Here is a 26,470-nt window from a genome sequence, read left to right as displayed (position 1 = left end):
AGAATAGTTCATAAAATTGCTTTTAGCCAACAAATCATGCATTCAAATAGGATTACAATATAAAGGAGAAACAACATAAAAATGTGTTGTATGGATATGTGAAAAATAGTTGTGTCATGTAGAAAACAGTATTGTTTACATATAGAAAAACAGTGCGTCATACTAAACGTGCTTTAAAAAGGGATACAATTACGTTGCAGATGTTATATACCAAAACCGAAACTAGATGTAAGTGTTGAATTTCTCAAAATACAAATGCTTTGAAATGGATTCATGCGTAGAATTGTTTATTCATACGTAGCATAGTTAACCTTAGTGATGTGCTTGGTACAATAAGAATCGACTCAAATTTTTAAGACGTAGGTAGGCATTTTATAAATATTAATAGTTGGATATGTATATGATTCGTATTGTGAACTTCTTCTTGGGTTTGATTGTTTGATTGCACTAACTATGTCTATGTCTTGGGTAACATTGCTCATGTGGTTCTGTGAGGTCTGTATGTCACATCGGATGCACTGTAAATCACTGTCAAAGCCTTACGAACAGGCCAGACTATATTTGGTGAATAAATTTACCATAAGAATCGATACATGTTTTTTTTTAATGTGTACAAACAGTATTAAATGAAAAGTCAAAAGGTTATATAAAAGATAATAACAAGGGTAACTACGAAGTAACAGAATTCTTCTGAATATGTGTAGTATAGTTTCGCTAACAGTAAAAAAGGGAAAATACATCTTTTCCATGCCACATTTCATATCTTCATTCCGAACACGCTAATAATAAATTTTCATTATTTAATTTTAGCAAGAAAACAAGTTTGGTCACACCATTTTTTCTTTTTATTTTCTTAAAGCATATAACAAAACCTATCTTCTCATCTTCTCACTTCTCATACTTATTTCAAAATTCTATCTATAATATATATTCTTTTTTATTCACAAAAAAGTGTTTTTTCATAAACAATCTATGCAGATTTTGTTTGGCAATTTTGCAAAACTCGTAAAATAGCACGGTGATCCATACTTTTCATTATTTTTTGGAAAAAAAGCTTGGTTAATTCTACATTTTGGCAAGGTATTGGAAAATCCTATCTGAGGAAATCCATACTGATGATCCAACTTGAAGATAATTCCTAATACTGCATTACTTTACGAGAAGGTCCAAGGTACTTTGCCAGTAGATGACGACTTACTTTCACAAGAAGGAGGAACATGTGACCACTTTCCACTAGTCTGACAGTATGTTGTTACATTTCCATACGTCTCATAACCAGGATCGCAAACATACTGGACAACAGAGGCAAAGTCTCTCCCATCTCCAGTCAGTATTTCTATGTCACCATTACGAGGAGTCGAAAGAGCAGAACACCTAGCAGCTTATAAAATAAATAAATCCATGATTGCATCAATACATATTACCAAACGAAGATGTCGGGTATACATCAATTAGACTGCAACTTAATGGAAATGAAATCAAGGGGCCTTCTATAATGTCAAAATAAGCCCAAATTTAGATAAATGCGGCTCTACAATATATTACTCCTTTTCTACAAAAGTGACATTTTTATTTCAAGGATAGAGCAAAGCATTTGCATAACTCAACATTCTCTTAATGAGTAAACATATTTATACAACTGACGAGAACCCATATTCTGATCATTATGATTCCTTATACTGATGTGTTTTATGTAAACGAAACGAGCGTTCGGCGTACTAAAGTATGTGCCTGGTTCTTTAAAGAGTTTATTTTTATCTCTGGAAGAAGGATACACGTTTGTTGGGGACAAGACGAAAGAGTCACGAACATTTCGGATTATGTCTTTATAGTTTCTGTTCGATCTTCAAAGATAAGATAAATATCTAACAATTTACTCAGAGATCTAAAACTACTCAAAGATACCAGGTTTAGCGAGAAATTTAATATTTCGAAAAATTCAACCTTCTGTATTTAGTAAAATTGTAGAAAATTATTAATGATATGCTATGCGAACACAATGGCACTGCCTACTTGGCTGGTGATTACCTCGGGGACGAAAAATCAACCAGCAGTGGTATTGACTCAGTTGTTTTAAACACAAGCGTTTCGCCTACATAAGACACATATTAAGGCAAAATCAAATACTTAGTTGTATAGCTTTACAAATTAACAATTGTGAAAAGTTTTGTCATATACGACTACGGCGATATATATCTGGGATGCAGCAAAATCTAACCGTTGCAAAAGCAGTTCTCATACATAACGATTACATTTGTCTTAGAAGGAAAACATTCAGAAGTAATCAATAAAATGTGTAAAACGCTGATTGGCTAATGGCACACATAATTTTATCAATGAATTTTTTCTGTCATAATCTTTTGTCGATTTTAACTTCGAAATTTTCATAGAATTGTGCATAATTAATGTATCTTTTAACCTACATTTCAAATCAAGATTTCTATTCTGAATATAGAATTTCGAATGGAACCGAGGAATGTGTCAAAGAGACAGCAACCCGACCAAATAGCAGAAAACAGCCCAAGGCCACCAATGAGTCTTCAACGCAGCAAGAAAATCTCGCACCCTTCACGCTTCAGCTAACCCCTAAACAGTAATGAATACTAGTTCAATGTTTCGTACTTTGAATATAATTTGGTTTTATTTTAATTTCATTATAAAAATTTAAAGGGAGAAAAGGTTGCATTTCAGTGAAACTCATGATCAGTTTGTGTCATAGGTTAATGTAGAGTAAAGATGAGCTTGTTTCTCATTGTTTCTTTCCTTCCAAACCACTAACAAAATTAAATAACGTTGACGATGCATATATATTTTGCGAAAAAATGCATCAACACCATGTCGTTAAATGAGGTAATTAAAAACTTGATTTTATACTTAAATACACTTGACATATTGATAAGATATACAACAATCTTTTGTGACAGCATAATTGGAATGTCTTATAAGGAAAGGCAACAGTAGTTTACCGCTGTTCAATAGTCATAAATCGATTTAACTGAAATAAATCCGGGTCACAAACCAAAACCGAGGGAAACACATCAACTAAAAGAGGGAAACAACGGAACAACAGAAACACTGAACTTCTACAAAAACAAGCGCCAACATACAAAGAAACGGACTATTTGATAACAACTGCCATATTCCTGACTTGGTACAGGACATTTTAAGAATTTTGAGATATTTGCTGTAACGACAGGAAAATTGCTATCACACGTACTGCACTGAAACAATTCTTCTGTGGAAAAAAAATTGTTTCATAAGATATTTTTTGTTTACCTGTACATCTTGGTGTTTCTTCCCAGCTTCCGTCTTGTAGACATTTAATGACTGGTTCCCCGTTCATAGTAAATCCATCATTACATTGGTATGTAACATTATTGCCAACCTTAACACCAGATGACTCAATAATGTATCCGTTATTTACTCTTTGGGGAATTGGACAATAGGTATCTGTAATATATTGAATATGCTACAATCGATAACAGATGTCTTGGGCAATGTTCAATCCGTGATTCAAGACCAGCATGAAAACTGTATAAAAGTGAACAGTAAATGACTTCTTTCTTATTTCAGGGAAAAAATAATTTAGATCATTTGATCTGAAGATATTGTTTTGATAATTTTAATATTGTATGTGTTTTGTTTATCATAGTACCGAACTGTTACCGTTAAACTGTCTTTTTTAATGAAATATTTGGACCAAAAGAAGTAAAACTAAAAGATTCCAGCATATTCATAATAGTATAATATTAAACAGATGTTCCAAATATTCCTTCTTTTAACATTTACTAATTGAGTATAAAAATTACTTCGATAGTTAGTGCTTCGGGAATGACAAGATTTCTAACAAACTTACCTTAATATTTTCCGTTGATAGATTTTAAAATTGTTAAGAAACTTAAGTACGAACCAGGCAATATTGACCTTAGATTATTTGACTTATTTTCTAAATACCTTTTTGTCATATGGCTCCTCACATATTCAGGTATTTATACGTCCTTGGCTTTTAAATGTTTTGATTTAAGCGTTCCTGATTAACATGACTAATGTAAATCCAGTAAAGCGCTTTGGATATTGAAATATATCTTTAAAAAATCATTGATAACTATCAGTTAATAAATCTTGATTTTTGTTTATTTCTTACTTATGCAGTTAGGTATTCTTGGTGCATTCCATTCTCCTCCTTTCTGACATTTGATAGAAATGTTCTCATAAGGACCTCTATTCACAAACGAGTGTCCGTGATCACAACTAAAATCAACAATATTCCCGAAACTTGTTTTATAATTTGACTGTGAATTAAGATGTGTTTCTGGAGATACAGCGAAATTGTGGCAGTCTGAAAAAACAAAACAAGCTTAAGGATATCAAGCACACACAAAAATTTATAAAGTTACCGATTAACTCCTCAATCTGTTATCGACTCTTAAGCCAATCAGAAAAACTCTTCTTCAAGAAAAAAATTAATATTCATACGTTATCAATCTTGAGAAAATTGAGTCGATTAAAAGGGAGATTGTATGATACAGTTACTGTTTTGCCTTTTAAATATCAAAATGATAAGTGCACAGCATGAAAAATCATCCTTCAGGTCTTTACGAGACAAAAATATGTGTGTTTCTGGTATAAGGACTTGCATTTTTGAATTTTTCTTGTATATTTGATTATGGCTTCAAATCTCTTTAATTTGATAAAAAAAAAGTTTGTATCGACACTGTGACATCTGAATTGACTTTTCTGTTCAACAAATGTCCATATTCATAATATTATATGATCCTTTTCCTTTATGAATAGAGCTAACAAATATTCAAACAAAGGATTAAATAGTTTTACACATTAAGAAATTCTTTGGCCAGATAATGTTAGAATAAAAAAAAAGTTAAAAAAAAACAAATAAAGTACGAAGTTGAAGAGCATTGCGGTCCCATAAGTTCTAAACGTTTTCCGAAATACAGCTAAGGTAATAAATTCCTGGGGTAGAACATCTTTAGTATTTCGAGAAATCCTAAATTTTCTAAAGTTAATTTCTAATTATGACCATATCAATGATAATTCATGTCAACACAGAAGTGCTGACTAGTGAACTGGTGATACCATCGGGGAGAAAACTCCACCAGCAGCGACATCGACGCAGTGGTTGTAAAATAAACTCATCATAGACAAGGGTATGCAGTATCACACGGCTTGCGATTCCAAAATCAAGGAAAATATAAGATATTCGATAAAATTACAGATTAGAAGATTATTCGGTATTTCAAAATCTAAGACTGTAAGGTGAGACACAGATTTATCGTATTGGTCAACCAATTCGTGTTGATGACTGTAAAACTTACGGACGGTCGATTTTTCTCGTTTCTTCTTTTAACTCTTTTTCGGAAATGTTTTTGTGTAAGGAGATCCGCCGGTTTCCGCCAATAAAGTCAATAGTCCGTATTTTGAAAGAGAAGCGAACGATACCAAAGGGACACCCATAAGTTGAAAGTAAACTGACAACGCCATGGCAAAATAAGATAAAAGACAAACAACAGTACACAAAACGCAACATAGAAAACAAGAGATTGAGATTACGAACCCAAACAAAACCCCGAGGGTGATCTCAGGTGCTCCGGAAGCGTAAGTAGACAGATCCTGCTCCACACGTGGCACTCGTCGTGTTGCTCTAGTCATACGTTTCGGAAGATGGTATGTTTCTGCAGAGAAATTGGATGTTGACAATTGTAAAGTTGAAATCATCACGTTTTTGTCTTTGAGAAGGTTTTGAAAGAAATCTGCAAACACAAGTCTGGCAGTAGGGTGCATAATTAAAACCCGTTTGAATACCGACTGCATGCTGTTGACAAAAAAAAACCAGAATGGTCTGTGTATTTGTCTTTTGGAATTAGTGCGTTTTTTTACAAAGTAAGGATTTTTATTAACAGTTACTACAACAGAGAATTTTTATCCACGATTCCGATTTTGGTAGGAAAAGCTCTGTACAACAGATAAAGCAAAATAAGGAACAAATATCACATAATGACCATGAGTCTTAGCAACCTACCAGATAGTCAACTGGTAAAGGAGAAACTCTTTTCATGATAAAGGTAACAATATCAATAGTTTCTTTACATCAGTAACCATACTGGATAAAATTATTTCGAAATTTTTTTTTTAAACTATCTCTCTTTTAACACTTGATTTTTCAACCCAAAATACAATTTATGAACTATTATTCCTACATATACTTGCTACTCTAAACAAATGTCTTAAGAACTATCATTTAAACTCAATCCGTTTAGCATGTTCAGCCTGCATAAGGACTATTTTTTTAAACTTAAATGCATGAAATCAGTTGCTGGCACCGTGAAAAAAGTGTTGCAATGTATGGATGCATTTTTTTCTGACATATATTCTTCCTTAATAGATGTAAACAGTAAAAGAGGGACGAAAGATACCAGAGGGACAGTCAAACTCATAGATCGAAAACAAACTGACAACGTCATGGCCAAAAATAAAAAGAAACCTACCCTACAATGCAATTCGTATTAACATTAACTGTGTTTAACTAGATCTTGTTTTTCGTTACAAACCAAAACATATTTCGTGATAAGAAAAGATCTTTATTCGAAAATATCAGTTCTGAACACGCATACAGACATCAACCCACATACACACACACATACACATACACACACACATATATGTACTTTTATAATATAGGTTGCATTATATCACTTTAATTGATAAACTTTCTCCAGATTTTTACTCTCTGCTACTATCTTCTTATATCTGGATGTAGAAAATCCCATCATATATATATATAATTTATATACTTCAATCGTTTAAATGTTCATTAAGCCGAAAATATTTAATGAAATACTGACCTCCACAACTGAAGTTTAATGTTAGTAGTGATCAAGATATATTTAGAGTTAAATCAGTTAAAGTACCTAAAGAAAATTCAGCTTCAAATCCACTATCGGTCAGATAATAGTTTGTAGTAAATACCAGTTTGATATATCCATTAGTTGATCTAACCTCAAAATCGTTTGTCAGATCAGTAGTCCCTGTGAATCCTTCACCTGTATGTAATGCGTTATTTGTGTCATTATATATCTGAAAAATACATAACAATTCTGTTGTTGAAATCTTGTTACCTAGGATTTTTTTTTCCTAGAAAAAAATTGGTTGTCCATGAATTGACTCTTCTGGCCCACCATCACGATATATTATAGACCGAGCTATGAATTTTTTTTTTACTTATTGTATAAAAACGAGTTTATATACATTGTGTAACAACAAGAGGCTACACAACTAAACTGATAATTTTTTACTTCACTTCCATCAATTTTCTAATCTTTATACTAGACATTAATCTATTAACGAGATTTGATTATGACCTTCAACTTCGTCATTTATTTTGACATGCCAACTGTTTTTGATCCAAGTGCTGCGTAGGATTTCTTCTGTAGACGAGGATTTAATCTAGCTAGCTAAATTATAAAATAAGGTATCTTTGAATAAACGTTCTTACTAATTTTCCATGAATGAAAATTGTTTTAGCTGGAATGACGGCTTTGGAAATTTAGCATTTAAACACTTTAAATGATGATTTATGATTGTCAGTTTCTGTTTTATCAATTCTTCATTATTTTTTTGCAGGCAAGACTTGAGGCAAAATACGCTAAAGACTCTTATTGTGAAGATGTCTCATTAACCAACATATTTATTAATTTAAATTCAACAATTATATGCATTAAATGATAAATACTTCAAGTGGAATTTTCTTGTATCAAAAGTTTAATTAACAAAACGTGTCCATAGTACACGGATGCCCCACTCGCACTATCATTTTCTATGTTCAGTGGACCGTGAAATTGGGGTAAACACTCTAATAAAATTAGAAATATCATATCGTAGGAAACATGTGTACTAAGTTTCAAGTTGATTGGACTTCAGCTTCATCCAAAATTACCTTTACCAAAAACATTAACCAGAAGCGGGACAGACGAAAGAACGGACGGACAGACAGACGGACGGAAGGACGCTAGACCGAAAAACATAATGCCCCTCTACTATCGTAGGTTGGGCATAAAAAGTCAAATTTAAACATAAATCTTAACCTTTAAGTAATCTCCCTCTTCCTGGATATCAAACTTATTAAATCTGAGAGTCATTGTCCTTGTTTCTACTGTTGGGCGTTGTATAGTCCACGTGCACTCAATATTTTCTGGGTAACTTTGAGCAAAATACCCTGGAGACTGGATGGTTCCTTCTGTTGTCATGTCATTTATTTTACACCCTACAAAATTCAAGAGTATTTACTGTTATATCAAATATATATAACATCATTCGTGAAATATCAATTCCGAATCTTTTCAATTTTTTATTGCCATTTAAACATGTTAAATGCAACAAGAAACGAATTGTATCAATTATATCTTGCGATTCTTTAAACCATATTAGAATTCGCAGCATATCCAAAATGCCAATAAACAAACCACGCGATTTTTTTTCTGTTATTGTTCAACAATAACTAATAATGCACACATTTAATTATCTTTCAAAAGTTTGACGGATGCCATCACTAGTTGTCATTGAATATCTGTGTCCCAGATGACCATGAATATGTTCCAATCTCGTTCACGATTGTGACATCACTTTAGACTTTTCACCAAATTTGTAATAACCATGAGCAACACAGCTGGTGCCACATATGGAGCATGATCTAGAATATATTTTTACTCAGTATATCAACAAGACAATTAGTCCTTTGTCTACTGAAATGTTTGTGTGAGCGCAAACCTCTATGTGTTCAACTGAACTAAATGCATGTTTGGAATCATTCATAATCAGTAATTACAGAGAGCAACTATTTTTTATGCTTATTACATACGTAAATTATTCGAAACAAAAAGGTTTAATTTACCTCCAGAAAGTCAGTTTATCAAGACTTTTTATTGGAATATTTATACTTAAATGATCTATAACTCCACACTTAAGGTTTCTATGGCTTTTGCATTTAAAGTCATATACAACGAGATTTTAGTGATTACAATGTTCAAAACATTTTTTAATCAAGACATGCATATATCCTTAAATAAATCCTCTTTGCCTGCTTTTTTTTCATTTATTACGAATCCATAACGTTTAATCGACAAACAAATTCATTCAGTGTGTGCTGATGGAAAACAATGGCTTTTAATAAACGTTCAGGGTTCATATACCGACGTATAACGATGCTTATCATGATTAAGTATCGACACCAAAAAATAGATATAAGAATTGATAATAGAGCTATTTGATATTGGGTTTTTTATTTTATTTTCCACGGGTTCCTATTTCTTTATAAAACTTTGTGTCATTTGGGGTTCATACAATTCCCTCAGTTTTTGTTTGATACCTTAATTTGTCTCCTCTTAAATCTATTTACAAGATTTGAACATCCATAAACAACTGTCGCCTCAATGAGGTCACTGCATACGGGAACCCTGTCGACGAATTTCAGTAATGGAAGATAGTGGTTCAATAGCAGTAAACAAACTTCCTTTAGATTTTGGCAATATATTGGATTTTCCCTTTTAAAAAAGTATAAGTACCCTTTTTTACAATACAAATGAGCCATTCGGTATATAAAAACATTTTTTTGTGAAATTCAAAGGATTTTATGACTTTCAAATATCAATACAAACATATTCTGTACTTGAAATACAATTTATCTTGCAAACCTTCCCAGTATTTGATATATATTCCTTTAGGAAATGAGGCTCCTTCTCTTCCAGAGATCAACATCAATCTAATGGACTTAGATTTAGAGATGTAATGTTTTGGTTTGAAGGCACTGACACCCTCCAAGGTTGGGGTCAATGAGATATCATCCTGATCCCACAAGTACAGCTTTGCATCTTTTCCTATATCCAAATTCTTAAACTGTAAAAACAAATATTTTGCTTATGTAGCAGGAAAGATTTTACAAGTAAATTAATATGGATTTTTGTAAGGAAAGTAAAACGGAAAAGAATCAGTTAAGACAGAAGGTATCACAGATACAGAGATAAAATAGACCCGTTGACCACTCACTTTTTTACTTCGCATTGCCGGTTATGTTTTGTTTTGTTTGGTTATTTTTTATGGTTTTAAGGGGTTGTTGTGGTATTTTGTTTTGCTTCGTTTTGAGGGGGTTTGTATATTATCTTATTTTAGCAATATTTTACAGTCATCGAATGATCAATACCTCGAATGATTCAATTTTAAATGTAGATACGGTGAACGTTTGATGGTAGAAACTGATCATTTTTGAAATAAAAAAGATGACGACACTCATCAAATAACCGTTACGGGAGTGCTTCACGCTAAATTGTTAATTGTTCATTACTTGATTTCATAAAACTAATTGATTTTGAACTGCTTTTTTTAATCATTTATTCTTTTCTGTTTGAAAGAGCAATGGGCTTATGCATTTGATGAAGAAAAACCGTGGAACTAAATTCAGGAAAACTTTGACCAAAAGGTTCTTAATATTGATCTGAGCCAAAAATTAAATTCAACACTTAGTCAACTTTAGTAAAGGTCATCGAATGTATTTTTATAAAAATCATGAATCAGTCATTTTCATGACAATTTGCTCGGAAAAAAACGTTTAAATGGTTTTTTTTAAACTTATCAATATTTTGTAAACGTTTCTCCTTCTACTAATATGGTAGACTGTTTTAATTGCCATAATAAGTATTTCATTCAAACAAAGTTTGATAGACTTTTTTCTCCAGATTGATTGTTTTGACCACTCTCCTATTTCTAGTCACTCCAACAACGTAACAACGTTAAAAGATGGATGGATGTATATCAACATAATATATGAACATAAATTAATTTCAAAATATGACACAACAGTACAATGGACATAATTTGGTAGCCGCGAAGTTTAGATGAATGAGTTGTAGTCAAAGTTGAAAGAAAAGATTATGTGTTTTAAATTCGAATTCATGTTTTCTCATTGTTGTCCCTTTTCTTTAGTTTGTCTTATTGTGTGTGTTATTGTTGATATTTTATCCATTATATCTTCTTTATAGATATATTATTTTTTAAGTATTGAAGCAATCTTTCATTCACATTAGTTTTCAAAATTTTGAATTGATTTTTATTCTTTGTTTTCTTTTTTCAATTTGTTTGTTTCAAGAGGATCTGGGTCATTTAACCGATATTTTTATTAGATTTTGCAGCATTTAAAATGTAATTTGTCCCTGCATAGATTTTTGGGGAATTTTAGAATTAAATTATTCAATCGTTTAATTTAGTAATGGAAGCTATTTGTGTTAGCCTTAACTGTAGGCTTAATAATGTCACAAGGGTTTTAAGTCTCAATGGATGATAACTGATGGCAACAGCTCTCGATGGCCTATTTTTCCAAACAAGTTAATAATAGTTATCAAAGGTACCAGGCTTATAATTTGATACGCCAGACGCGTTTCGTATACAAAAGACTCATCAGTGAGGCTCAGATCAAAATAGTTAGAAAGCCAAACAACTATAAAGTTGAAGAGCATTGAGGACCCAAAATTCCAAAACGTTGTGCCAAATATGGCTACGGTAATCTATGCCTGGGATAAGAAAATCCTTAGTATTTCGAATAATTTATACTTTTGCAAACAGTAAATTTATAAAAATGACCATATAATAAAAAGTTGTTACATATATTAAAGGGATATTCAATCTCATTTTGGTATAAAAAAAAACAACTCATCAATGATACCATGCTAATAATTTTGTACGCCAGACGCACAATTTGTCTACAAAAGATTAATCAGTGACGCTCGAATAAAAAAGTTAAAAGGTAAAATAACAATTATCAATTTTTTTCACGATTTCCCCGCACATTTCAGTTAATTCCGTATGTTAGCATGATGAAGATGGCATTTTTTTTAAGTATTCTAGATTAAAGTGTGTTTAAATGGCATAATCATCACATATTTTCCGAAAATGATTGCTTACTTCCGTGCTGCATGTGAACTTTCCGATCTTTTAGATTTAATGACAACTCGTCGCGAGTTTATAAAATCAGGGCATTTTCATCTCGTTCTAGTGATCGGACTCGTATCCGACGTAAATTCTGCGTCTGTTGATAATATTTATGTGTTTCTTTCATCCACGATTTGATAAAGTAACAGCAACCGCCAGGTTTGAAAAATATATATTAATATGAACTTTAATATCCCTGTAACATCAAACAACAATACACATTTTACCTCCATAGTAATGATATTTTTCGTACTGGCAGTTATTTTCCATTCGAAAACATTCTCTTTCGGAAGATATCCAGTATCATAAAGTGGAGATTTTAAATGTTGCACTGAATTTGTTGCTGTCAACATTTGAACATCATTAAATACTTCTGGAACATCTAAAAATATCGATTCATTGTAAGAGTTATGAAATTCATAAAATGATATTTTCATTTATTGTGCAGTCTGTGAATTTTTCTGTAGAAGTTGTATTGAGATCTAGTAAATTGTATAAAAGTTGCAGATATAAGACGCTTACAACATTGTAGATATGTCAGATGTTATGTTTTAAAAAATGTTTCATTCAAATCCATATTTTGGTAAGGAAGAGGTATATATCAAGGATGAATGAACGAATCGACACAACAATTCCCATATACCATGACGTATGTAAGCTGAAGCATGAGAGTAACTAAAGGAAATTATAAGAGAACTTCGTTTAGAGGTTTCAATTTTTGTAAATAAGTTGGTTTGCTTTCGTCAGACCTTTGAAATATGTCGTTCCCTAAAATAAAGTATTTTTTTACATCATATATATATACAAACTCATCAATCGATTTATGACTTTTGAACATCGGTATACTACTGTTGCCTTTATTCATCAATGATATATAACTGAATTACACTTAAATAAAATTGACTTTTAGGGCAGTATTTCCTTGAGAATGCCTTGCACTGTTATATTCTCTAATTCTTTTAAAACCTTATTTGAATCTGTGAATATGGAATATAATAATGGAATATACTAGTTGTTGACTTTTTGATACAGTCCCCGTTTCAGTTCTCAATTTCGTTGTAATAACATATATTAAAAGATTTCACTGATGGTCTCACAAACCTGTTGTCCAGGAAATTCTGAACCCGGCAGCGTGTATCACTGTGCTGTCTGTCACCAGGCGGATGTTGAACACATTGTCTGAGGAATAATATAGTGGCTGATTATATACAATGCCTGTCAACTCGGCCAAGAAAATATCTCCTTCTCTTCCACCAGTCCTCAATTCCATAACATCAGCATTTTTCTCAGTATCAAATGATTTTATCTGCGAAAGGTTTTTACAACTTATAGTATACAGTATTTCTTGTAAGTCATCCTATTAACAAAAGCCAAATTTGTTTTTACCAAGAGATTGCTTTCTTCAAAGGTAATGGGATGTTTTTTTGCGATGTATAGATAAACGTTAAAAAGTAGTTCATGGTTTTTGGTAGGTTATAGAACAAAACTCAAACAATAGAAAATAACCTTTATACTAAACTCAAGAGAGTTAACAAAATTATAGGTAAACAATCACTACAAAAAACGTTTAAATTAAAATAAAGGCAATGTGGTTATGTGTGACCAACTTGCATGTTCCAAAAAAATAATTTACCCAATTTAGGTTTGAAGAAAATTACATTAACGTTCACAAATTTAAAACTTCGTAAAAGTCAGGTTTATCTTTCAGATTCAAACCTTGAACTGTATACTACCCAGTTTGCAACTCATTACAAGAGAGTTTCTCAAAAAAAGCTTTCTTTCTATTAAGATAATAAAACAAACGCTATATGCTTTATCCAATGTTGCTACATTTTTATAATCTAGAAACGACGGAAAAAAGTATTGACCGTTGATACTGAATATATATATATATATTTATGTATTGTTAGTTGGAGATATTAAACAAAATATTCCAAAACTAGGTCCATGTGTCTGAAAAATGAAAGAAATCTGAAATAAAAATTTACTTTACTTTCTTACCTGCACTTTTATTATTGATCCAACGTTTGTAACAATAGACCAAAAACAGGATCTAGAATTCTGGTACTTGTTAGTGCTGACAATTTCACCTGAAGGTTTTGTATCTCCCTGTCCATGTTCTGCATCAATCATATAATGACATCTACTGACTGTAAATCCGAAGAACACATAGTGATATCATGAACATATAAAAGCTCTCCAACTAACGAAATACGCATTTTTGCTTTCATTTAAAACTGAGAATATACCAAAAGAGTATCTGGCAATCATGTTTAATATTATTTCCCCTAACCGCTTTTTTAAGATTCAAATAACTAGTCTTAAGGACAAATTTACTAATATAATTAAATAGTATGTAAATCTATAGATCATAGCAGAAAGCTACAAGAATAAAAACATGTTACATTTCAATTTTTTCAAACATATTTTGACTTTTGTACGGATGTCTTTTTTTTTCGCAAAGGACACTTGACGTAAAGTGCAAGGAATATCTTTATAAAACCGTTGATTTCTTTGTCAGTATTTTCTCTAAAAATGTCTTAATAATTATTAAAAGCAATACATATATTTTCTAATAAATGTTGGATTCTTCGGCTACAATGTATTATATAAAAGCAACAGTAGTATACCGCTGTTCAAGAGTCATAAATCAATTCAGAGAAAACAAATCCTGGTTACAAACTAAAACCGAGGGAAACACTTGAACTGTAAGAGGAAAACAAAGGAACAACAGAAACACTGAAGTGCGAAAAAAACAAACGCCAACATACATAGAAACGAACTATTTGATAACAACTGCCATATTCCTGACTTGGGACAGGACATTTTAAGAACAAATGGTGGGTTGAGCCTGGTTTTATGGCTAGCCAAACCTCCAGCTTATATGGCAATGTTAAAAATAATAAACGGAATTAAAAAAGACATATTTGATTATAAACATGGCATAAAATATAACATAGATACATAAAGTTTCTAATAAAAAGATAAATGATACAGAAATTGTGCATTATAAAACAAGAAGGGAGGTACAAAAGTAAACTTTATCTGCCTCTGAAATAATGTGACGATTACTGGTAAATGTAAAAGATGGCATAATCTGGTCGCACATTAGAGTAGAAATACAACTATGTCATGGACATCTAAAAATGGCATATTGATTGAATTAAATGGCTATTATAAATAAACTATTGTTTTGGCCGATGAACCAATGCTTAACCCAATACTAGTAATTAAGATAAGTTATCCACAATAATATCTTTGGAACAAGATATTTGTTTGGGGATAAAGCCTTTACTTAAATCGAAATTTAAATGACACACACAGTTTTAGGTCAAAAAGCAAATATGCAAGTCAAAATTAAAAAATATAAATCGTGATATCTGACAGACTTAAGTTTGATAACACCTACATGATGTCGTTTTATGTTTTAATAAAGCTTTTCGAATTGAAATCAGGGAACCAAACAGGTGACCTTTTTGAAACTTCTTCTCCTTTCTTAAGATTTTAATTCGAATGTTTTTATAAGAAACCTATACGTTAAGATAAATATACTAAAATTATTTTTTAACGACGTGCATTGTCTTGACCATGAATAGTATTGTTTAAACACAAAAAAGAGAACAAAAATACAAATGTGAATGCTCCAGTTGTGGTTCTTATGACTAAACATTGACATGTAGAACTTACAGCTAAGTTATTAAACCAACATAGTATTAATAAGTAATGCTAGGTCTAATTTTAGATATCGTTCTAAGATAACAAGAAAGAAGAATAAACATTTATAGTTATTTCTATTTTTGTCTGCTGCCTGGATTATTTGTTATGCAAACAAAAAATCCTTTTGAGGACCAGAACATTATTTCTGCAGGAGAACTTATGATTTCAACCAGATAACACAACACATTTTGTTAAATGAATTATATAAAGGTCATATATATATATGATATATCTGGCAACATAATTGACCAGATTTTCATTCGATCAGATTATTCTGGAAGATTTCAGTTTTGACTGATTGTTGTTATTAACTATTGTAATCGTTTTTCACATTATCTTATTAATTCAATACATGTTACTTCATCAGAAATAAAACAATCTCAAAACAATTGAACATAGGTTCTAATTCTCGAAGGACGACACCACGATTCAGTGAATCGCTAATTCATCTGTTTGTTTTGCTCACACATTGTTGTCAATATAATCGAATTCTATGCGACTGTTCAATCGACCATTTTCTACATATGGACATGCCTGTACAAAGTCAGGAATATGACAGTTGTTTTCCATTCGTTTGATGTGTTTGAGCTTTTGATTTTTCCATTTAATAAGGGACTTTCCGTTTTGAATTTTCCTTGGAGTTCGGTATTTTTGTTATTTTACTTTTTATAACATTAAACAGGCAGAAAAGTTGGTTTAGGGGTGCTTAATATCAACATAACAACATACCAAGTAGTACAGGTTATCTTGTTTTAAGTGAACATTGCTTCTAAGTAAAAAAATATGTTTTTGTGGTATGGTTGTTTGATAAGAGGGATATGAAATTTTGTTGATAGATTCTGTTTGAATTATTTGTATTGTGTTGAAAATATTAATTACAAGTCAAACTTTAGCGAATAAAAAGGGTCGTCCCGACTCAAACGTCAAATTGATTATTTTGAATGGAAATGAAAACTACACTTATTCTAGAACTATCTGGTAATTACAAGTTTTGTAATTAAGAAAGCTATTAAAATACACTTTCATTTTTAAAAAATTCGTCTACAGTGTCGTAAAATAGATTATCATTTTATTACGTGTTATAATGTTCTTTTATATGTCTATGTAAATTATTAACCTTTACTGTTTAGTCTATTTTTGGTAATATCCTTTTGGAGAGGCTCGGTACTTAAACATCCCGCCATTATGTTAATTGTGCTATGGTCATTTTTTGTATTATTGTCTTTCATTTTTGCTTATGTGTTTTGTCTATATACCATTTTGTTTTTCTTTGTTGACATATTTGTTGTTTTATCATGTTTACAGTGATTAGGATTATAACACAATGTTGACTGCTGTACCCCCTTTTTTGACATTTTTACCTATTATGACTGTTTGTTTTGTTCACACATCATTGTCAATATAATGGAATTTTATGCGCCGTTCATACAAGTGAGAGGTTTAGCTAGCTATAAAACCAGGTTAAATCCACTATTTTCTACATAAGGAAATGCCTGTACCAAGTCAGAAATATGACTTTTTTTTTTTCATTCGTTTGATGTGTTTGAGCTTTTGATTCTGCCATTTGCTTAGGGACTTTCCGTTTTGAATTTTCCTTGGAGTTTGGTATTTGTTTCCTTTTTATTTTACTTTTTCTTTAATACTTTTTTTAACAGCATACCTTAATTAATTTTGGCAAAGTCATCAAGAACTTTGTACAACCTGTCTTGCTCCTTTTGGAGTCAATACGATTCTCTTAGTCGCTGCTTGTTACCTTAATTTGTCTTGTCCTAATCGATTGACGCCTTAATTTGATATGTTCACAATATCAAATATCTGTTATACGTGAAAGTAGTAGTTTTGAAATTTTGTATTTCTTTACTTATCACATCATACAATTATTCTTATGCTATGCAATATAAATTATATACTCTTACATATGCATTATTGCAAATGTTCCTATCTGTCACTGAACAGAGCAGCCAAAATGATTTAAATAAGTTTCGCTTGTTAGACTTATTAACTGAAGCTATAAGTTGTATTGTTTTTTATTTTCTAAATAGAATTGAAGTTTTTGAATATTCAAAAAATACAGTAACTTTTAGCTCCAATGTGTTAACATAGCATCAAATGCAACACTGTCCATAGGGAATTCAGTGCTGAAGCATTTTACATAAAGCGGTTATTTAATTCTTTTAGTAAGTACCTTAAAGGAGCAGATATGATAAGACCCATCATTTGGCCCTGAATTTGCAAAGATTGTTAAATAATTCAAGCCTTTCATAATGATGGAAATGGTATGGATAATTTTATATGTCGATTCATCTTAGTACAGAAATTTCACTTGTGATGTCACTGTGGCATAATAAACATAACGAAATAAACATATTTGACATAAAATAGCTATTCTACACGAAAGTTTTGGACAAGAACATGAACCAAGGCCTTACCCAAACAGATATACAACTTGGCAGCTTTTGCTGTTGAGCACTAATTGCAATAAGAATGAAGTCTTAATGGAAAAAAATAAGATAACATTTTAAATTGAATTTATTGATATTTGACATACTAATCCCATTTAAACATCTGAAGGGTGCTTTTTCGTGGTTTTTTTTTCTACCTCCGAGACATATGGATTACCGTTCGGCGGTGGCGGAAGCGGCTAAATTTTTTTGGTATAAATCCTTTTATTTCAAAAGTAAGAAAACCTGTGTGCTTCATTTCTTGTATGCAAATGCCTCATGTTACGAAGTTTCCGTCTGTTATATGTCTAATGTCCCTGAACTCAATTCATGGTTCTGCGACTGTTTGAAAAAATGTATACTAGTTGTTCTTTTGTCATGTGAAAATGTTCACTTATTATGAGTAATATGATAACTTTAGTTGGTATGTGAGATCCTTGCAAGGCCTACATGTCCGTCAGACACGGTTCACCTGACCTCGTATCAGGTATCAGTGACCAATGTTAAGTTTTCGTGGTCAAGTCCGTATCTCAACTACTTAAAGCTATAGGTCATCTATATTTGGTGTAAAGAATGATTGTTATTTGTACATGTCTGACTGGCAGGTTTCTGGCTGACCTTGTCTTCATTTTCAAGATTATTTGGTCAATGCTGAGTTTTTTTATGTGGTTTGGTTTCTTTCTCAAATACTATAAACAATAGATCAGCTGTGAATGAGTGAACATGTCTGTCTGGTAGGTTTCATATGATCATGATGATCTAGACCTTTTAAAATGGTTCAGCGGACATTTTTAAGATACTGTGGTTTCGTTTATTTCTCATAAATTATACGTCAACTCTATTTGGTGTATGAAATGATTGTAAGTTGTACATATCCGACCAACGGGTTCCATCTGACCTTTAACTCATTTTCATGGTGAATTTATCAGAATTTAAGTTTTTATGGTTTTATGGTCTTTATAGTTTTGTCAGTTTATCAGATATTATAAGCGAAAGGTCAACTATATTTTGTGTATAGAATAATTGTAAGTTGTACTTGTCCGGCGGACAGGTTTCACTTGACCATGACCTCATTTTCATGGTTAATTGGTCAATGTTAAGTTTTTAGTGGTGTGGTCTGCTTCTCAGATATTTTAAGCAATAGGGCCACAATATTTGGTGTATGTGATGATTCGACGGTAAACATGTTTGGTCTGGAAGGTTTCATATTACCATGGCCTAATTTCCATGGTACATTCGTTCATGCTAAGTGTTAATTGTCATGTCTGTTTATCAGATACTATAAGCAATTGATGAACTATATTTGGTGTATGAAATGATTGCAGGGTCAGTTATTTTGCCAGCACTCGTCATTTTTGTAACTTACGAAAGGATTTCCAAAATGTTTTTTTCTGATCAATTTCGATCGTCACTAAAAGTAGAAAAGAAAATCCTTCGAAAAATCTACAATTTTGTTTCAATTATCTATACTTACTAGTCAGAAACATACTTTTGGATTATCTTTCTTTACTACGTTTATAACTCGCAAACACACAGATGATCTTGATTGAAACATTACCATAACCCCGATCATCCGTGTGTGCAAGCTTCAGTTTATCTTACGGCGTGTACAAAACACGTTCACTTCGCATTTCGGTCAGTAAATTTTTACTGCCGATTTAAATTTGTCGTTTTACTATGACTATATTACTTTATGAATACATAAGAAACTAATAGAATATCCGAAGAAGAATAAGCAGGTGATTCTGTCGTTAATGCCGGAAGTACAGTTATCAAATTCGTGATATCAAAATGGCCAGAACCGGCAAAATATCAAAAAGTAAATCTAAGAAACGTTCGTCCAAGACGGCGGAACTAGAAATGAAGCTTTTTAGCATAGAAGACAGCTTTGAAAAGCGGTTTGATAAACTTTTTGGTTGCTTCAGACAGCTAATAAAGTTGCAGATAGTTCTCATACTGGTGGGTTAGCCACGCAGGTGAACGATATTACGAGAATGGTTAACGGTCCTGTTCAGAGGGAGCGTAGACTATTAATTCCTGTGGAACCTAACTTGAATGATTTTAGGTATTCCAAGAATTTAAGAAATTTTGATGAACGCTCAGAAATATTTTTACAAGTAGATTGTCGGGAGAAACGAGATTTGTGGAGCCTGATTTCAGATCAGGAAGAGAGTGATACTCAATCAGTGAGTAGTCATTTACTTGATAAAAACAGTAATTCTAAGAAAACTGACAGATTAGGAAATACTTAGATTCAAGTGTTCATTATAAATCTACTGTTGATGAAAATTCTTTAGGTAACATTAACACTAATACTACATGCCACAATAAAGTTGATAGACTAGCTAAGATTTTTAACAGGTGTCAATAGTGATGAGTCAGTAGGTTTAAATTAAGATGATTCTCCAGTAAAGATTTTATCTTATTCATGGAGAACGCAACATCCTAAACGTTTGTCTTCTTATAAAGAATAGTACTAGTATAGATCATGTTTTCCTGTACATGAGAAATCTTTACCGGTATTTCAAGTGACAAGTTTAGATGATATGCTAGAACCTATGATAAAACGTGTTCATGGTAATAAAACTGTGAAATCTTGGGACAAGCAAAAACAGTTTTATTGGACAAGGTCTAGAAAAACAACTTTAGAAAAGAGAAAAGCAAAGGGAAGAATTGGAGGATTTGTTACCCGAATTTCACAAAGGCAACACAAGAAAGTTGAACTATGGTAGTCGTGATAGTTGGTCTAATAAACAATCAAAGTTTGCACGAAACTCTACTTATAATAATTTCAATAACTATAAAAAACCGTCTTTTAATACTAATAGACAGTCTACTATAAATTCGTCTAATAAGACTTTACAGAGAGGTGGCTTTGGAAATAAAGACAAGAAAGACATAGATGCTAAGACATCAAACAGTGGTACAGGTTCCTGGGGTTCTTTTCGTATCCCCAAGAAACAGTCCAGCTGACTCAGAGATACAGGTTATTTTATTTCAAAATCAAGACAAGATACCAGTAGGGGGTCGTCTGAGAATGTTGCTCACAAGGAAGCTATTAAACCAAGAATTTCAAATGGTGAAGTTGAAGTCATCCCTTCGTAAATTTTACGGACGCCATCACGAGTTGGTTGACCGTTATGGAATAACCGTTTCACAGATGATATCGGATATGTTCCTTATGTCGTAACTACAATACCTTTCCCTTTTCACGAATGTGACACCGAATTAGACTATTTACCGGATTTGTAATAACATAAGCAACACGACGGGTGCCACATGTGGAGCAGGATCTGCTTACCCTTCCGCAGCACCTGAGATCACCCCCAGTTTTTGGTGGGGTTCGTGTTGCTTAGTCTTTGGTTTTCTATGTTGTGTCATCTGTTGTATTATTTGTCTGTTTGTCTTTTTATTTTTGGCCATGACGTTGTCAGTTTGTTTTCGATCTATGAGTTTGACTGTCCCTCTGGTATCTTTCGTCCCTCTTTTTTTCAATCAGGTTTTTACAGCACATTTTTCTGGTCCCCAAAAAAAATGGGGAAGATGAGACCAGTCATAAATCTGAGACCTCTCAACGGGTATCTTCAGAAAAGACATTCAAGATTCAAAGTGTTGAATATAGCAGAATCAAGAGATTGGGCCATAACGCTCGACCTAAGTGATGCGTATTTAAATGTCCAAATAATTCCAAGTCATTGCCAGTATCTAAGATTTTACCTTCAAAATCAAGCATTTCAATTCAAAGCTCTGTGCTTCGGTCCAACACCTGCCCCACGAGGTAGACTTGTGAACGAAAAATATAATATTAGTAGTATATCTGGACGATTGATTAATAATAAACCAACAAAAAGCACATCTATGCTTAGATCGAGCAGAATGTCTAAATCTCTTGGTATCACAAGAGTTCATAGTGAACAAAGAAAATTCCAAACTGGTTCCGAGTCCCAAATTGATTTATTTAGGGGCACTTTTCGACCTGGAAAAAGGGTTAATATTCCCAACACAGGAACGAATACACAGGTCTAATCTAGCCATTCAAAAAATAGTGGAAAGAAATCAAAGTAACAACTTTAAATTTTCTTCATCTTCTGGGGATAATGGCCTCATGTATAGAACTAATTCCAAATGCTCGTTTGTACATGAGATCAATTCAACTCCATCTTCTCTCTTTTTGGAGACCAGCATGTCAAGAGTTGAAAACAAAAGTCCCAGTTACGCAACATCTCAAATCTCATCTGATTCGGTGGTTAAATTCAGCGAACACGCTGAAAGGCCGCTCTTTGCAACCTCAACAGACTTGTATAACCATAACTACAGATGCTTCAAAAACAGGTTATGGGGTGTAATGGACAAGAAAATTTTTTCAGGGGAAATGGTCTGTTTCTGAGAGCAAGAAACACATAATTACTTGGAATTGGAAGCAGAAGTGCTTACAAGCAAACATTTTCTAAAATATCTGATAGGGAAATCGGTACTGATCAGATCAGACAACACAAACGTGGTCCAGTACATCAACAAATAACCAAACCACCTCAGTTGCGTTACAAAACATGGGAACTTTGGACTTTAGCATTTCAATCCAATATAACCCTGAAAGCAGCTCATATAATGGGGAATAAAAACATAATTGCAGAGCAGGAACAAAATTCTTCATACAGAGTGGTCACTGAACACTCAAATTGTACAGAAACTTTTTCTCTTGTGGGACCAACCTCTGATGGATGTATTAACCACGGCAGAGAACCGTCAGATGAAAGTTTTTTGCTCATGGATTCCACATCCTCAAGCTTTTGCCTTGGATGCCCTGACAATATCTTTGGCGAAAATGTATGCTTACGCATATCCCCCAATTTGCCTGATACCCAAGATATTGCAATATATGAGACAGTTCCAGTGTGAGATTCCTGTGATAGCTCCTTTGTGGCCCAGAAGACACTGGTACCCGGAATTACTTCAACTATTAATAGATTACGCAGTCAGTCTCCTGATACAATCAGACATTCTCCGTCAACCAAGGTCTCAAGTTTTTCATCCAGACTGACTGCTTGGCTTCTACCAACAGATCGTTCCAAGCAGAGGGCTTTTCAAAAGAAGCTAGAAATTTACTCTCAGCTTCATGAAGGAAAGGAACTCAGAAAGACTATAGTTCAAAATTCAAGAAGTACTGTAGCTAATTTAGCACAAGGGAAATTAATCCCCATAATTCAACTTTAAATCAGGTAGCAGATTTTTTAGCCCATCTGTTTGAAAATAGATTGCATTACAGGGCTATTGCAGGGTACAGGTCTATGTCTTCCAATGTTTTATCTCAAGTTGATAATACTGCAGTAGGTCAATATCCATAAATTACAAGACTTATAAAAGGGTTTTTTAATTCTACACCGTCAGGGATTTGTAGTTGGTTTTAAACTTATTGCAGAAAGAACCTTTTGAACCTTATTATATTAATATTGATTTGAAAAAATTGACATTTAAAACTGTCTTTGTAATCTCTATTGCTACTTTCGGGAGATGTAGTGATTGCAGTCTCTCAGAGTGAACCATTCCTTTATGAGGATACAACAAAAAGGCAGTACATTTATTAGATGTTTGACGAAGCAGGATCGACAAAATCATATACTAGTAAATTCAAAAATTGTTGTTCCTGCATTCACAGACAATAAGAAGTTAGATCCTGTCACATGTCTGTTACAATATTTAGAAAGAACCAAGAAATTTAGAAGTAGTTTAGATAAAGACCAGCAGGGAAAACTATTCCTTTTCTATATATGTGAAGAAACTATGAATACAAACCACAATTAGCTTCATCTGACATATCTTGGCAGTCATTATGGCCATCACAGACAAATTTGGACTGAATTCCTTCTCCGCTTCTACAGAGAAAATAACCTACAAATAGAAATATATAAAATCATGTCAGTGGGAATATCAATGATTCAAGAACATTAGAAAAGCGATTCTTATGAAAAAGTCGAGACAATCAAAATAGTTTGTTACTTCGAAACCATCATCGTATATTTAAAAGAAATAATCTGTTTAACTATGTTACTTGAAATATACATATACATACATAATGTCTTACTATCCTAATTAATCAAGATAATCGTTTTAGAAGCGTGTTTCACGACAGGTGCCACATGTGGAGCAGGATCTGCTTACCCTTCCGGAGCACCCGGGATCACCGATAGTTTTTGGTGGGGTTCGTCTTGCTCAGTCTTTAGTTTTCTTTGTTGTGTTTTGTGTACTATTGTTTGTCTGTTTGTCTATTTTTCTTTTTTAGCCATGGCGTTGTCAGTTTATTTTCGACTTATGAGTTTGAATGTCCCTCTGGTATCTTTCGCTTCTCTCTCACTGAAATTTGAAAAATATTAATTTTTGCTGCATATTGATAAGTACAATTGGAAAAATCATGAACATAAACAATTTAAAGCTCTTTCCAGTCAAAACAATTAATTGGAGTTGGTTCACAAAGAACGTTTCGAAAAGCAACATTTCAGACCAATCTACACAAAAATACTATAGCCACCTTTTCTCATCGTTTGATGTATGAAAAGGGAGACGATAACATTATATGGTAATTTTGTTTTGGATTTCAGTCAATTGTTCTGTTACTACTAGACTAAGTATTCACCAGAACGTGTTTTTTTTTTTCTATAACAAATGGCGTCCTTGTGGAAAAAGGGACAAACATTGAAAAGGACTGGTTTTCAGTGTTTGTTAGATTCCCTACTGATTTCATTTAACTGCACGTACTTCAAATTAAAAGAAAAAACATAATCTTTTCATAAATATCTATATGTATTGAATGTCTATTTGAAATGAAAATCAACATTAACACAGGCAATTTCTCAAAAAAGCATCATTTTGCTCATGATGCCCATATATCTTTCAACGGTCAAATCATGTAAGAGAAAAAGGAATAAATATTATTTTTCCAAACAGGTAAAATATGTCAGGTCTTAACGTATAAATGAAAATATTAACAGGCAAACCTTTTGACCATTCATGATAAAGATATCTTTACACAAAAAACTTTTGCTAAAATATGACTAAACTCGATGACAAAAATTTCATATATCTTATAACGGTAAATTCATGACAGAGAGAATATAAATACTTTTCCGAATAGTTTAAGCTGTGACGTCTTTAAGAAGAATAAAAAAACTTAACAGGTTATCTCTTTGAATATAAATGCTATATCTATCATCTTTACTCACCAATATTTAGTTAGACAGATATTTGAAAAGTAAAATAACAAAAATGGCGAACACCAAGGAAAATTTAAAACGGAAAGTCCTTTATCAAATGACAAAATCAAAAGCTCAAACACATCAAACAAATGGAAAACAACTGTCAAATTCCTGACTTATTACAGGCATTTCCTTGTGTAGAAAATGGTGGATTAAGCCTGGTTTTATAGCTAGCTTAACTTCTCACTTGTATGACAGTCGCATAGGATTCCTTTATGTTGACAAGAATGTGTGAGCAAAACAAACAGACATAATACGTAAAAATGTCAAAAATTGGGGTACAGCAGTCAACATTGTGTAATAATCTTAATCACTATAAAATAAATTACTATTTCAACAAAGAAAAACAAAAAGTCATTTAGACACTCTATAGTAAAAGCACATAAGCAAAAATGAAAGACCAGAATACAAAAAATGATCAAACACTCGATGACAATTATGTCGTCAGTGCAGACAAATCCTTAAACAATAAAGTTTGGTGTCTAAATACGATATTCAGTTTGCGTTCGGAGGGAATAGGGTAATGTCAATCTGACTTAAAAACAAACATGAACTCAAGCGACACTTCTGAAAGAACAAATCTATTTATTCTTTTTTTTTAGGACATTTAACGAAAGATAGGGAACTGTGTGTTCATTTTCTTTTATTTATCAAATCACATATGTTTCCTAACAAACCGCACTATATTGCTAGGTCTGCGTAATATTCTATGTAACTTCTTTTAAAATAACTTATATTTACTCTATCAGAAATTAAAACCAGGCTTCAACAGAAAGTATGAAACTACCAAAAATCAGTTTGATACTAAATAATCAAGCAATGATATGAAGCCATTCATATTTCCAAAGTTTACACAGTTTTCCTTTATTCTAAATGTCAAGAAAGATTGAAAAACCTGGTCCAACTATGTTTCATAAACAATAATGGCGAACTTATATACAAATACTACAATGTGTTTTCTAGGTTCAAACAGGTTGGAATAGATCGACATACAATATAAGCCTGGTATCTTTGATGTGTTTTATTCTAAGAACAAAAACATGTTTCCAATAGAAAGTTCTCTGAAACTGA

At 32.4% G+C, this 26,470-nt stretch overlaps 1 protein-coding gene across 10 annotated transcripts in view; it reads right to left on the bottom strand.

The window, feature by feature from the left end:
- Window positions 1-26,470, bottom strand: part of LOC127709457 (uncharacterized) — a 378,921-nt gene that overhangs the window by 341,027 nt on the left and 11,424 nt on the right. For all 10 annotated transcript variants that reach the window (XM_052215024.1, XM_052215025.1, XM_052215026.1 and 7 more), the window contains exons 6-15: window positions 23,943-24,038; window positions 13,993-14,141; window positions 13,093-13,297; window positions 12,219-12,373; window positions 9,705-9,906; window positions 8,100-8,278; window positions 6,927-7,092; window positions 4,145-4,339; window positions 3,277-3,450; window positions 1,199-1,381 (exon numbers count right to left, since the gene is read on the bottom strand). In XM_052215024.1, the coding sequence (XP_052070984.1) occupies window positions 1,199-1,381; window positions 3,277-3,450; window positions 4,145-4,339; window positions 6,927-7,092; window positions 8,100-8,278; window positions 9,705-9,906; window positions 12,219-12,373; window positions 13,093-13,297; window positions 13,993-14,141; window positions 23,943-24,038 (1,704 nt within the window). The remainder of the gene's footprint in view (window positions 1-1,198; window positions 1,382-3,276; window positions 3,451-4,144; window positions 4,340-6,926; window positions 7,093-8,099; window positions 8,279-9,704; window positions 9,907-12,218; window positions 12,374-13,092; window positions 13,298-13,992; window positions 14,142-23,942; window positions 24,039-26,470) is intronic.

The sequence above is a fragment of the Mytilus californianus genome, unplaced genomic scaffold, assembly GCF_021869535.1.
Source record: "Mytilus californianus isolate M0D057914Y unplaced genomic scaffold, xbMytCali1.0.p SCAF_7, whole genome shotgun sequence".
NCBI classification, from domain to species: Eukaryota; Metazoa; Mollusca; class Bivalvia; order Mytilida; family Mytilidae; genus Mytilus; species Mytilus californianus.
The sequence above is the reverse complement of the archived record's forward strand: the minus strand, read 5'-3'. Positions and strand labels throughout refer to the sequence as shown.